Source organism: Zea mays, chromosome 2 (genome assembly GCF_902167145.1).
Source record: "Zea mays cultivar B73 chromosome 2, Zm-B73-REFERENCE-NAM-5.0, whole genome shotgun sequence".
NCBI lineage: Eukaryota > Viridiplantae > Streptophyta > Magnoliopsida > Poales > Poaceae > Zea > Zea mays.
Window position 1 is genome coordinate 155,868,189 of NC_050097.1, and position 14,198 is coordinate 155,882,386.

At 46.6% G+C, this 14,198-nt stretch overlaps 1 protein-coding gene across 1 annotated transcript; it reads right to left on the minus strand.

Annotated features, from left to right (window-relative positions):
- Nucleotides 1-5,690: 5,690 nt before the first annotated feature.
- LOC109944567 (classical arabinogalactan protein 9-like) lies at nucleotides 5,691-6,240 on the minus strand. The gene is made up of 2 exons (XM_035965372.1): nucleotides 6,124-6,240; nucleotides 5,691-6,028 (listed from the first exon to the last, which is right to left on the minus strand). Exons 1-2 carry the CDS (start codon nucleotides 6,217-6,219, stop codon nucleotides 5,894-5,896), a joined length of 231 nt encoding a protein of 76 aa, XP_035821265.1. The 5' UTR covers nucleotides 6,220-6,240; the 3' UTR covers nucleotides 5,691-5,893.
- Nucleotides 6,241-14,198: the final 7,958 nt, after the last annotated feature.

Here is a 14,198-nt window from a genome sequence, read left to right on the forward strand (position 1 = left end):
TCTTTAAAACCTCTCCAATCATCTCATGAAGAGGGAATCGAAGCCCTGCCCTGAAAAAGCTCTTAAAAACAACGATTTCATCCTCCCTTGGCTGCGGAACTACCTCCTCCCCAGCAAACCGGACAAGCTTGCTCTCGGCTTCGCCAAAGTAGCCCAATTTTTTCATCATAACCATGTCGTCTGCCATCACAGTAGATTTACCAAATTCAATATGGCTAGGTTTCATTGGGCTCAGAATGGTGTTGTCCTCTTCACCTTCATTCTCACTTCCTCCTTCAGCAATGATCTATTCAACTTCATTAGTGGAGGTACCTTCGGCCATAGCCTCCTCTGGCACAACAAGACTCGATCGTCTCATCACTTCTGATATTGGTGCTATTTCGGTCGCTTCAGCCTCATCCCCCTCATGAGACACCCTAGCAGTGGATCGAACTCTAGCCATTTCAGTGTTCGCACTTTTTAAGATGAAGCTGATCTCAAGTGACAAAGCGTTTGTTTGAAAATGCAATACAGAAAGCTTCTGCTATGGTTAAAATTTTTAACAGCACAACAGTGTGATGCAATGAATGTTGTGGTAGCTTCTCACCAACCCGTCTGTTTATATAGTGTTGTAGGGGAAGAAGGTGAACCGCCATACCGCTTACTGTGATACCCGGTTTGCAAAGAGGAGAAGTGGAGGTTATTCTTTTTGTTCTTTTTCCTCATTTGGGTGATGCGCTTTGGGAATTTGGAATTTGTGGAAAACATTCACCTGTAAGACTGTAGAATTTCTTTGGTTAGTTGTTTGCGACGGGGCCAAGAGCTGTCACATGGGCGAGTTGGGCCTTGAACCTTGATCCGGCCCATCAGTCTCACCTAACCCTAGCCGCCGCCCCCCCCCTTCCCCTTGGGATTTTTGCAGCCGCCCCCTTCCCCTACCCTTTCTCTTGGACACCACCCCCCTCTCCCATCTTCTTCCTCCTCAAACCTTTGCAGCCCTCACCACCCAAAACCCTAGCCGCCCCCCCCCCCCCCATTTCTCTTCCCCCCCCCCTCCAAGGTGCAGCCCTCCCTCGTGGTTCTCCGTCGTGTGGCTGCAATCTCAATTGGAGTTTGGAGGGAGGAAGAAGGAAGGAGGAAGGGAAGAATCCAAGGTGAATTTATGTTTAATTTTTTTTGTTTTTGTGCTGCAATCAATTGGATTATGCGTTTATCTTTGCGAATCGGTAGAGTTGCTGTCCAGGAATTTTGTGAGTGGGTGGACAGCAGTAGTTCTAGGGATTTCTGGGAATTTTCATGGGTTAAATTAGTAGGAATCAGTGGGATAATCATGTAGGGCTTTGTCATACCTTTTCAACGAGTACTTATGCACTCGATTCGGAGTTATAATTTAGGAGATATCGTTGTTTGAATCCGGGTATGTTGCTGTCCAAAAAACAGATTTTTCAGGTGGGTGAACAGCAGTAGTATTAGCCATTTCTAGGAATTTTTCGTGGGTAATTAGTGATAACCAGTATAATAATCATGTAGGGCTTTGTCTTATCTTTCCAATGAGTACTTATGCGCTTGATTTGGAATTATATTTTAAAAGATATCGCTGTTTGAATCCGGGTATGTCGCTGTCCAAAAGAGAAAAAAACAGATTACAGGGTTTATCTTGTAGACTATTTTGGGCTAATTAGATGTTAGAATTTAATTATAAATTGTATACAAAACTTGTGGGGAATTTTATGTAGATGCCTCTAGAGTTTTTGTTTGTTACCACTGCTGTCATAATTTTAAAGTTATGAAATTATTAAGCAGCGCCGCTGCAGTTTGGTGGGTGTGGGGAGAGATGTTACCCATGGCGGGGTTTGAGATTGTGCGTAGGTGCGGCGTCATTTATGAGCCTGATTGTGTGAAATTGGTGCACTAAGTTGTGTGTCAAAACAGGTGGTGGACTTCCGGATCATACTTAGAGATTTGCCCAAACTTCCGGTGAAGGCAAGTAAAACAGTGATGGTTATTCCGTCTGTTGATTGAAGAGTCTTATACTTGATTATGTTTGTGCTATTTGTGTTCGTATTCATATTCCTAATTGGGTACCGTCGTTTGAAATTATTCATGTTTTATTGATTATACATGTGGAGGGTGTGGTTTGATCATGTTACCCATGTGGTTTATTATGTGAAATGGGTGGAAGTATATGTCTAGCACATTATATTTGGGAAGAACTCATGTTGTTGACATGCATAATGCATTCATCATCCATTGCATTGAAGTTTCATCGCGATCTTATGGTCCGACTGTACCGGTACAATGAGCATCATATGTTGCCCGAGAAGGGGTATGATGTAGCTTCATATCCTTAGAGGTATGAAGGCAGAAGTCATACTGCATCTGTAGCCATGTGCATTCATGGGGAAGTGTGAAACCTATTATGGTGATGTGGATAATGTGGATCTTTACTTTGTAATTCATCTTGGCATTGAGTAATTGATTACTTGCTTACTCACTGCAAATTAATATTTAAAAAAGAAGTTGGGAACCATGTGGTTGCTTATGCACGGTTGGCTTACATTGTCCAACTGTTGTTTGTTTTTTTTTACTTACTGAGATGTGTCATCTCACTCTTGCATTGTCTGATGCAGGCACCTGATCTTTGCTTTGAGAAAGAAGGGATGTAGCAGCACGGCCACCACACTTTTAAATAAAGGAACCACTGCTTAATAATGATGTTAAACAGGGAGGGTCAAGTCTAGGGGATTATTACATTCTAATCTTTCATGGTAGTTGAACTGTTTAGTTTGGTGGGCTGAGTTGTCTACCTTTTGTCTGGTCATGAATGTTCATTTCTACCGTTGCATTTCGATTATACTATGTCAATTATCTTTCTTTAATATCCTGTATAAACTTTATGCTTCCCTTGTTATGGTACTTTCAAGGGAGGTGCTGCCGGATTTTGCAATACTTTCTTTCTTTATGTGTTGCATAAGTTTTGTAGAAAGGTTTATTTTGGTAACATCCATTGTGTGGGATCAGTGGGGTGTTACAGTTGGTATCAGAGGAATAGGTTGTAGGTCCTAGCAAGTGGAGTAATAATAAATTGGCACAGTGCACATGTAGGATGGGTTTTCTGCTTTACTATTGATATGTTATGTTATTGTCTGAGCTAGTTTGACATTATCTGAATAGATGCTATGCCCATCTTATTTACTTATTATTCTCATCCCTGTGGCTGCAGCTATGCCGCCTCGTAGGGCTCGGGGTAGTCCGCAAGTTCCTAGTGGGGACTCGATGAGTCCGGCGGCAATGTTAGCCACGATGCAGGCCATGTAGCAGGAGTTGGCCATTTTGAGGCAAGCTATTCCTGTTGCCCCTGCGGGTGCTGCTCAGGGTGCTGGTGGTGGAGGAGTGCTCTGGGGCGCTGTCCCTGCGGATGCTGCTCCAGGTGGCGGGGCTGAGGTGCCTCTTCTAGTCAGTGGTCTTTCTCTGATGCAATGGATGGGCATGAAGTTGGATTCTTTTGATGGCAGTGGTACTCCGGTCGAGGTGGCAGATTGGCTAACTTATGTGGAGGATAAGATGAATGTCTTTGAGATTGTGTATGGGGAACGGGTTTGCTTTGGCACACAGCTGCTGAAGGGAGAGGCTCAAATTTGGTGGAGAGGTGTGCAGGCAGCGCACTCCTCACCAGGAGTCCTGTCTTGGGATGTCTTCATCAGGCAGTTTGAAAAGAGATTCTACTTGGTCACCTTCCTGGAGAAAATGAAGATTGATTTGCAGTCCTACAAGTAGGAGAAGAAGTCTGTCACAGAGTATGAAGTGGGCTTCAACAAGATGGTCCGCTTTGTCCCTCATGTGGCTTATAATGAGATGGAGAAGGCGAGCCGGTTCCGTCAGGGCCTGAAACCTTCCATCAGGCATGCCCTGGGAGCCTTTCCGTTGGTGGACTTCCGTACTACAGTGGAGCAGGCATTGGGTGTGGAGATGCAACACCAGTATACCATGGAGTTGCAGAAGTCTTCGGGTGTTGATCAGCCTTGTGGCCAGGACACGAGGAGGGGCAACACTGGAGGTCCAGCCCACAAGAGGGGAAAGTCTCAGCATCAGCGCCACCATCCCTATCGTGGCAAATCCTCTGACTCGGGTACTTCGGGAGGAAGTACTCAGAGGTTTCCGGCTGTTCCTAAGCTCGGGCTAGGGCTGGTGTGTTTCCGTTGTGGTGATGCGCATCACCGTGCAGAGTTCCAGTGGAACGGCAGGTGTTCAATCTGCAGTCAAGACCACAAGGATGTGGTGTGTAGGAGGAATCCCAATGGGAAGCTCAAATGGGAGCCAGTGACTTCCTCCTCTTCTCAGGGCACTGTCAACATGATGTCAAGCGTTGAGCAGCAATTTTCAGTTCCACCTCCTCCGCAGCAGTTTTATGTGCCTGGGACTTCTCAGTTCGTGCCGGTGCACGGTTTTCCTCAGTATCTGGCTGCGCCTACTACTGCACCAACTACCCCTATGTCATCTCAGTTTGGAGCTCCGCGTCTGCCTCACCCGGAGGCTCAGTGGGGTTCTTCTGTTAATTTCACTCCGGGAGCTTCCTCTTCTGCGAGTATTTCCGAAGCTTATGTACTACCCGATGCGGATGGCAGAGAGCAAGGAGATGTGGTGACAGGTACGATTTCAGTTGATTCGTTTGTGGCCCATGCTCTTTTTGACTCTGGCGCTAGCTATTCATTTGTTTTGGAGGACTTTGTGTCGCGGGCTAGTCTTTCGGTGCAGAGGTTGGGTCACCCAATTTTGGTTAGTTCTGCTAATGGCTCCATTAGTAGCTGTTCAGTTTGTCAGGGGTGTTCCGTCATTCTTGCTAATGAGGTATTTTTGGCCAATCTAGTTGTGATTTCCTTGGGGGCATTCGATGTTATCTTGGGTATGGATTGGTTATCCCAGTATCGCGTAGTTATATCCTGTTTTTGGAACACAGTGTTATTGCAGGGGCCGTCGGGTAGGGAGGTGGTATTCTTGGGAAGTTCCCCTAAGTTCACGTTATCCTTGTTGGCACAATAGCTTCCGGATCGCCGGTCAAGAAAGTCAGGAATCTTTTTCTCCATGGTGGTGGAGGGTGAGGCTGCCTTGCGGGTGCAGGACATCCAGGTGGTGTGTGACTTTGCTGACGTGTTTCTGGCAGAGCTTCCAGGCATTCCTCTGGAGCGCGATGCAGCTTTTGAGATTAAGCTGATTCTAGGTACGCAGCCCATTCATAAGGCCCTGTATCGAATGCACTACAGTAAACGACAAAATTTCCGACGGCTAAAGCCGTCGGACATAAGAGCTAAACCGTCGGACATAAGCTATGTCCGACGGCAGTGTCTTATCTCCGACGGTTTTAAGCGGTCGGCGTTAAAGCGTCGGAAATAACATTATGTCTGACGGCTGCCGTCGGACATAGTTTATGTCCGACGGCCCCATCCGACCGTCGGCGATAAGGCGGAGTAACGGTTTTAACCGCTGCCTGGGCCCACAACTTCTATGTCCGACGGCTTAAAGCCGTCGGACATAACGTAGAGCCTATGTCCGACGGCTTTAAGCCGTCGGACATAACTTACAGCATATGTCCGACGGTTTACACGAAAGCCGTCGGACATAACGTTTTTCAGAATTTGCAGAAAAATCTGAATTTTAAAAAATCTGACATTTGCAAATACAAAACAGAATTCATACACATATACACATTCACATTAACAAATATACTCACATAAGTATACACATTCACAAATATAATCACATAAGCATTCACATTCACAAAATTTAACATAACAACATAGTTCCAAATGGTTGCAATAAGTGTTTACATAAACATAGTTGTCCAAACTCCAAAATGAACATTATTCGACGGGTAGGCTTTCACATGAAAGGTTTCAACAAGTGTTTTACATCAGTATCACTCATATCCATCGCCACCTCCTCCGGCTGGACTATGCGTGCTGAAAAGATTGTTCACCCACGAATGTGTTGGGTCGTCCTGACCAGACCCATCTCCAGGTGCGGCAACTGAAGCGGGTGGTGTCTGAAATCCCTATAACACAAGCACATGAAATAGTAACCACTCAGTTGTTCATTTAAACACATAAGACATCTATGAACATGTCACACACGCATATGTGTACATACCATAGGGAATTGTGACGGAGGCGGAGGCGGTGGTGGAGGCGCCAACATTGGCATTGGCAGTGCAAACTCCGGAGGCGGCATCCCATATGTCGGCATCGGGACGCCCGCTTGTTGGGCTAGTTGCTACAAATTATATACAAGTCATTGTTGAGCTAATAAGATACACATCAAGTGTTTTGCAAAATAAGCTACAAAATGTTACTTCAGCTTACCGAGAGAAGAGCTTGATTTTGGGCCTGGAGGTTTGCATAATACTCGTCCCTCTTCTTCTGGTACTCGGCTTGTTGCCTCTGGTACTCAGATTGTTGCCTCTGGTACTCCAATTGTTCCCTCAAGACTGATTGATGGTACTCTGCCTGTTGACGCAACACTGCCATCTCCATGTCGTGGGCGGATGATCGTGAACGGGACGACTGTGAAGACGACGATGTGGACTGTCGTCCACGGCGTCTTAGCTCTCTGGAATCAATCGTAGAATCAAAAATACCCAACCTACAAGAGTGAACCATGCACTTAGTATAGTAACTCATGCCTCAGTTGAATCGCAAGCATATGATGCCAATTTTGTAATCCAAATTAAATAATCTCACCGTCCGTGGGCTTGTCCTCCTCCGCTAGCATATGCTGCCTGAGGGTCGATTGGCTGGCTCCTCCAATCGTACTCCTGCCCATGGCGTTGAACCATCTCCTCCCCATACGAAGCCTGGAGGCAAACAATATCAAATATAAGTGCATAACCCCTATATATGCCATTGCAAACAATATCAAACACATAATAGAGTATCAAAAACTCACTAGACGGTCGGTGGCCGTCTGAGTGCATAACACATCAGGATTCTGAGGATCAGAACCCCTATGCCCTTGCATATACACCTCCACATCCGTGGGCGTACGACCGAATTTGACTTCCTGTACATAAAAGTTACAATGACACATTTCTATGTAATTCAAAAGTTACAACAAACTGTGACTTACCATTCGCTTAGCCAAGCGCACATGACCATCACCACCGTAGTTGTGGAACGACTCGGTCCCACGGTTTCCCCTGTTCCTTTCGGAAATGGCACGAAACTCAGGGGAAGCCCACCATCTGCACAATGCCCGATAACCCTCCGATCGGGTGGCCATCCACGGCACCGACACCTACATGAAATTTTTTAAATAAAGCAAGCAAATACATGGCTTCGTGCGATTTGAGAGGCAAGAACCTGTTTACCTCTAGGTATTGCTCCTCCGTCAAGTAAATTGATGACCACTCGGCCTTGGTATTTGGCATCGGTCGATCATCAGCATTTGCTCTGTACCATGCCTTTATAGCCTGAATTCGTGCATAGTACATTGCATCTGCAACGACATCGTTCGCGTTATACTCAAACACGTAACGAGCGTTCATATCATATGATCCATCGTCCGGCAACTTGTACCGTTTCTGCAAAAAAAATTAGTGTTATCATAAAAGCAAACATGTATGGAATAACTAAAATAGTATAAATAATTCATACCCAGAATGCATCCCAAACTAGTGCCTGTGTGTTGCCAAACGTTCTACAGACACCATAGCGATAATGCTCCCAAGTGGTGGCGGGGACAGACTCGCCAGTAGGCAAAGTCACAACACCAGGCCAGTGCAGACGAACAAGATTACCAAGCACCATGTTCACCTGCCTGTAGTGTCCTGTGCCTGTGAACGAGTCGTCGATCCAAGACCTGGAAATAGTATACACAATGTGGAAATTAAAACATAACTTTCAATAACATTTAAGCAAAGACATGTCACTCACTTTCCACTAGGCTTTATCAAAACCCGAGATTCGGGTGGAAGCTCTGGAGGTGGTCCAACAAAATGCAGCTTCCTCATTCTCCTAACTCGAGAAGTTCCAGACCCAGCTGCGGAATCTCCACCAGCCCCAGAATCCCCAGCATCGTCTCCAGCATCATCTCCACCATCATCTCCACCATCATCTTCAACATCATCTCTTGCATGATCCTCTACCACTGGTTCCTCAATTTCAGCATCCTATGAAACAAATACCGTACATCATACAATATTAAGTAACTCAAATAATGTAATTTAACAACTAACTTACATCTTGTGGAGGCAAATGTTCTGCCAGCGCTCTCCGTCTGCTCATGGTAGAACCTGAGCCCTGAAAAACTGAATCCTCACCCCTCGAGCTGCTCCTCGAGCTACTCCTCGTCCCAAGCAAACTACGAGCAAAAGACTTCATTTTCTTTGACATCCTATTTTAACAACAACAAGTTAGTACATAAATCGACAATAAAATATGCAACAAAATCATAAAATATGCAATAAAATAATAAAATATGCAATAAAATCATGTTCCATACTCGTCAATCGTAATCGTAATCAAAATCAGGATCTAGTTGCTTACGTGCAATCTTCGTAGTCACGGTCAAACCATCGTCGTTTTCAACCTCAACGAATCTACGCTCACCACATACAGTACACTCCTTCTCACCTGCGGTCTCCTTCCAGAAAAGCATACAATTATTTTCACAGACATCGATTTTTTCGTAGTCCATACCGAGGCCAGATAACAGCTTTTTAGACTGATACATGTCCTTTGGCATCTTGTGATTCTCCGGAAGTACATCACTGATCAAGTTCAAAAGTTCCTTGTAACAGTTGTTTGAGAATGCAAACTTAGACTTAATAGCCATAAGTCGAGTCACAAATACAAGGACGGTCACTTTTGTGTGCTCATGCAATGGCTCTTCGGCAGCTTTAAGGAGCTCGAAGAACTTCTGAACCTCAGGTGTAGCTGGATCCTCAAACTCGGTGGGTTGACCGGGGTTCTCCGAATCGACGATTAGAAGCTCATGGCGTACATCGTCAAGCATCTCTTCCATCCTATCGTAGTCCTCCTCTTCATGTGACTGAACTTCCGATACAGTACGAGGAGGTGGGTCCTCACCGTGGTGCACCCACACCTCATAGCCTGGCATATAACCGTTCTTGCAAATATGTATAGACATAGTCCTCCTGTCAAGGAAATTAATGTTCCGACACTTGCTACAAGGGCACCTAACATCGGTTCCAGTCTCTGACCGAGCAAAAGCATGGTCGAGAAAAGCATCAGTCTTGGCAACCCACTCACTTGATAGAGCACCTCTTTTCTTCCAACCTTCATACATCCATCGACGATTCTCCTCCATACTAGATACGAGACGTTAACTTAATTAGATAAGTAATGCACGGACAATCCGTTTTTACGAAGAAATCACGCCCCTACATCTGTAGGAAAGGATAGGTCCTAAACCCACCCAAGCGTGACCGACGAGCCCGTATTTATGACAAGACATGTGGTCGTGCGAAATTTCGGCAGCATAACCCCGCTGTTCTCCAATCGCACGCCTAAAAATGGTGCAATTGGAGAACACAGGGGTTATGCTGCCGAAACTAAGCAGGAGCACATGCCTTTGTCATAAACACGGACTCTGTCGGTCACCCCGAGGCTGTCCAATAAAGGGACAATTCCGGCCCAACATACCTCACATGCGTCGCATGTAAGGTGTGTTGGGCCGAAACGGGTGACGTCTAGGTTTCGTTAACTTAATTAGTTATGATTACTAATTAACCACACTAATACAATAGCCACTAATTAACCAAACTAATACAATAGCACTACAAAAAATCATTTCACGGGAACCTAAATCAAATAAAACAACCTTATTTCCGAGGGCTTAATAATTACCCTCGGAAATTAAGAGTTTAAATTATATAGACACCACTACATAACATTATTACGGGTGACAAATCATATAAACTGACCTTAATTCCGAGGGCATAATAATTACCGTCGGAAATTAAAAATTAAAATTATCTAAGCACCACTAATTAAATTTAGGCCCTCGGATATAATAAAATAAACTACAAAACAATATTAATATATACAAAATATTAATAATACATTAATACCTTACGGCGGGCGGGCGGGGCGGGCGTCGACGGCGGGCTGTGCGTGGCGGCCGACGGCGGGGCGGCGGGCGGCGGGCGGCCGCGGCGGGGTGGCGGACGGCCGCGGCGGGGCGGCGGGTGGCCGGGCGGCGGGGCGGCGGGCCTCGACGGCGGCGGCGGCGAGCGTCGACGGCGGCGGCGGGGCGGCGGGTGGCCGGGCGGCGGGGCGGCGGGCCTCGACGGCGGCGGCGGCGAGCGTCGACGGCGGCGGCGGTGAGCGGGCAGAGAGAGAGAAGCGAGAAGCGAGCGCGCGCGCGTGAAAATGAACCGCGCCGGGACGGTCCGTGTGTTAAAAAACCTTATGTCCGACGGCTAGTCACGCGGCCGTCGGATATAAGCTTATGTCCGACGGCCTCGTGACTAGCCGTCGGACATAAGTCTTTATGTCCGAGAGCCCCTGTTGGCCGTCGGACATAAGATAATATCCGACGGCCTCGTAGGAAGCCGTCGGAGATAGCGTGACCGTCGGAACTTTCTTCGTTTACTGTAGTGATGGCCCCAAAGGAGCAGGTTGAATTGAAGCGGCAATTGGATGATCTGTTGGCTAAGGGATTCATTAGGTCTAGCAAGTCTCCATGGGCTTCCCCAGTATTTTTTGTTGAGAAGAAGGATAAAAGCAAGCGGCTATGTGTGGATTATCGCGCTTTGAATCAAGAGACAATCAAGAATAAATATCCGCTTCCCCGTATTGAGGTTCTCTTTGAACAGTTGAGGGGTGCCCAGGTGTTCTCCAAAATTGATTTGAACTCTGGTTATCATCAATTGAGGATTCGTAAGGATCATATTGAGAAGACCGCTTTTTGCACCAGGTATGGGCATTATGAGTTCATAGTCATGTCTTTTGGCTTAACTAATGCTCCTGCTGCTTTTATGGAAGCAATGAATAGGATGTTGCATGAGTTCTTGGATGACTTTGTGGTCATGTTCCTGGATGACATTCTGATTTGTTCTAAGACTGAGGCTGAGCATGAGCAGCATCTCCGTCTCGTTCTAGGTGCCCTAAGGGAGAATCAGTTCTATGGCAAGTTGAAGAAGTGTGCATTTTGGCTGTCCGAAGTGGCTTTCCTGGGGCATGTGATTAATCAGCAGGGCATTGCGGTTGATCCCAAGAATGTTGCGGCTATGGTGGAGTGGAAGAGACCCTCTAGTGTCTCTAAAATTCGAAGTTTCTTGGGGCTTGCTGGATATTATCGGTGTTTCGTACCAAATTTTTCGAGCATTGCTAAGCCTTTGACTAGACTTTTGGAGAAGGGTGTTCTCTTCGTCTGGTCCAGCGATTGCGAGGTCAGTTATCAGGCATTGAAGAGCAAGTTGGTGGACGCCCCTATGCTAGCTTTGCCTGAGAGCGGTAAGCGTTTCACAGTTTATACGGATGCTTCGTGAATTGGACTTGGCTGTGTGTTGATGCAGGAAGGCAAAGTGATTGCTTATGGCTCAAGGCAGTTGAGGAAGCATGAGGGGAATTATCCAACTCATGATCTCGAATTGGCCGCGGTGGTTTTTGCTCTAAAGTCATGGAGGCATTATCTTTATGGCGAGGCTTGTGACATTTACACCGATCATAAAAGTCTCAAGTATATTTTCACTCAGAAGGAGCTGAATTTGAGGCAGCGTCGGTGGCTCGAATTGATTAAAGATTATGATTTGTCTATTCATTATCACCCGGGGAAGGCAAATGTGGTGGCTGATGCCCTTAGCAGGTCCGGGGTTCCAAAAGTGGCCTTGCAGTAGATTGCTGATCTGGACCGTTTGGGGATCGCTTTGTGCTTTGTCGGCACCGCTAGTGAGGAGACTTATATGCTTATTCAATCTTCCCTCATGGAGAGAGTGCATGCATCTCAGCAGCAGGATCGTTTATTGTAGGAAGCTCGAAAGAGGGTTGGCGATGGTAAACCCCGGGAGTTCTCCATCGATGAGAATGATTTGGTTCGTCTCAAGGGTCGCCTTTGTGTGCCTCAGAAATCAGAGGTGAAGATGGATATATTGAGAGAAGCTCATAAAACGCCTTACACCGTTCACCCTGGCGAAACCAAGATGTACTGAGATCTGAAGCAAAACTTCTGGTGGAAGCGGATGAAGGTTGATGTTTCTAAGTATGTGGCCGCCTGTGAAGTATGTCAGCGCGTGAAGGCCGAGCATAAGAGGCCTGCAGGTTTGCTGAAGCCATTGGAGATTCTGGAGTGGAAGTGGGAGCATATCACCATGGACTTTGTGGTGGGCTTACCTCGTTCTCCTCGGGGCAGGGATGCTATTTGGGTGGTAATGGATCGCTTGACTAAGTCTGCGCACTTTATTCCCATGAAGACCACCAATTCAGCTTCAGAATTGGTCCCCTTGTATATGAAGGAAGTAATCAGGCTTCACGGGGTACCTAAGTCCATTGTTTCTGATCGAGACTCCAAATTTGTATCCAAATTCTGGGAGAGTCTTCATAGTGCATTGGGCACCAAGCTTTCTCTTAGTGTCGCTTTTCATCCTCAGACTGATGGTCAGTTGGAGCGAGCGATCCAAACCTTGGAAGATATGTTGCGTGCTTGTGTTCTATCTTGGAAGGGTAGCTGGGAAGATCATCTTGCATTGGCAGAGTTTGCTTATAACAACAGCTACCAGGCTAGCATCAAGATGGCACCATTTGAGGCTTTGTATGGCAGGCGGTGTATCTCTCCTCTATGCTGGGAGACCTTGGGAGAGAGATCCCTGGTTGGTCCTGATTGGGTTCAGTAGACTTCTGAAAAGGTTCGAGAAATTTGTCAGAATATTTTGGCCGCTCAGAGCCGTCAGAAGAGTTATGCTGATGTGAGGAGGCGGGATTTGGAATTTGCAGTGGGTGACCAAGTCCTTCTCAGGGTATCACCCACTAAAGGAGTTGTTCGGTTCGGTGTCTCCGAAAAGCTTAGCCCGAGATATATTGGACCGTTCACTATCTTGGCCCGGGTGGGCAGCTTGGCTTATCGCTTGCAATTGTCGGATTCCATGGTAGGGGTACACCCAGTTTTTCATGTCTCTATGCTGAGGAAGTTCTTGCGGGATTCGGACCATCAGATTGAGATGGAACCAATTGCGGTGCAGCAGGATCTGACCTTGGAGTGTCATTCGGTGCGTATCTTGGAATCCTCAGAGCGTGTTTTGAGGAAGAGATCAATTAAGTATGTCAAGGTCTTATGGACTAATCAGTCTGAGCGCGAGGCTACGTGGGAACTTGAGGAGCTGATGCGGCACAAATATCCGGAACTTTTTATTGTGGGTAAGTGTTGTTGATTCATTAATTTTTTTCCTTTTGTCGTTCCGTTAGAAGCGTCAGAATTCGAGGTTGAATTCTTTTTAAGGGGGGTAGAGTGTGATACCCGGTTTGCAAAGAGGAGAAGTGGAGGTTATTCTTTTTGTTCTTTTTCCTCATTCGGGTGATGCGCTTTGGGATTTGGAATTTGTGGAAAACATTCACCTGTAAGACAGTAGAATTTCTTTGGTTAGTTGTTTGCGATGGGGTCGGGAGCTGTCACATGGGCGAGTTGGGCCTTGAACCTTGATCTGGCCCATTAGTCTCCCCTAACCCTAGCCGCCCCCCCCCCCTTCCCCTTGGGATTTTTGCAGCCGCCCCCTTCCCCTCCCCTTTCTCTTGGACGCCACCCCCCTCTCCCATCTTCTTCCTCCTCAAACCTTTGCAGCCCTCACCACCCAAAACCCTAGCCACCCCCCCCCCCCATTTCTCTTCCCCCCCTCCAAGGTGCAGCCCTCCCGCGTGGTTCTCCGTCGTGTGGCTGTGATCTCAATTGGAGTTTGGAGGGAGGAAGAAGGAAGGAGGAAGGGAAGAACCCAAGGTGAATTTATGTTTAACTTTTGTTGCTTTTGTGCTGCAATCAATTGGATTATGCGTTTATCTTTGCGAATCGGTAGAGGTGCTGTCCAAGAATTTTGTGAGTGGGTGGACAGCAGTAGTTCTGGGGATTTCTGGGAATTTTTGTGGGTTAGTTAGTGGGAATCAGTGGGATAATCATATAGAGCTTTGTCATACCTTTCCAACGAGTACTTATGCGCTCGATTCGGAGTTATAATTTAGGAGATATCGTTGTTTGAATCCGGGTATGTTGCTGTCCAA

Bases quoted from the DNA above. Each gene is read 5' to 3' on its own strand.
- LOC109944567 (XM_035965372.1), bottom strand. From the start codon at position 6,219: ATGCCGACATATGGGATGCCGCCTCCGGAGTTTGCACTGCCAATGCCA. The intron at 6,029-6,123 runs GTATGTACACAT...CTTGTGTTATAG, and splicing joins CTCCGTCACAATTCCCTATG to GGATTTCAGACACCACCCGC.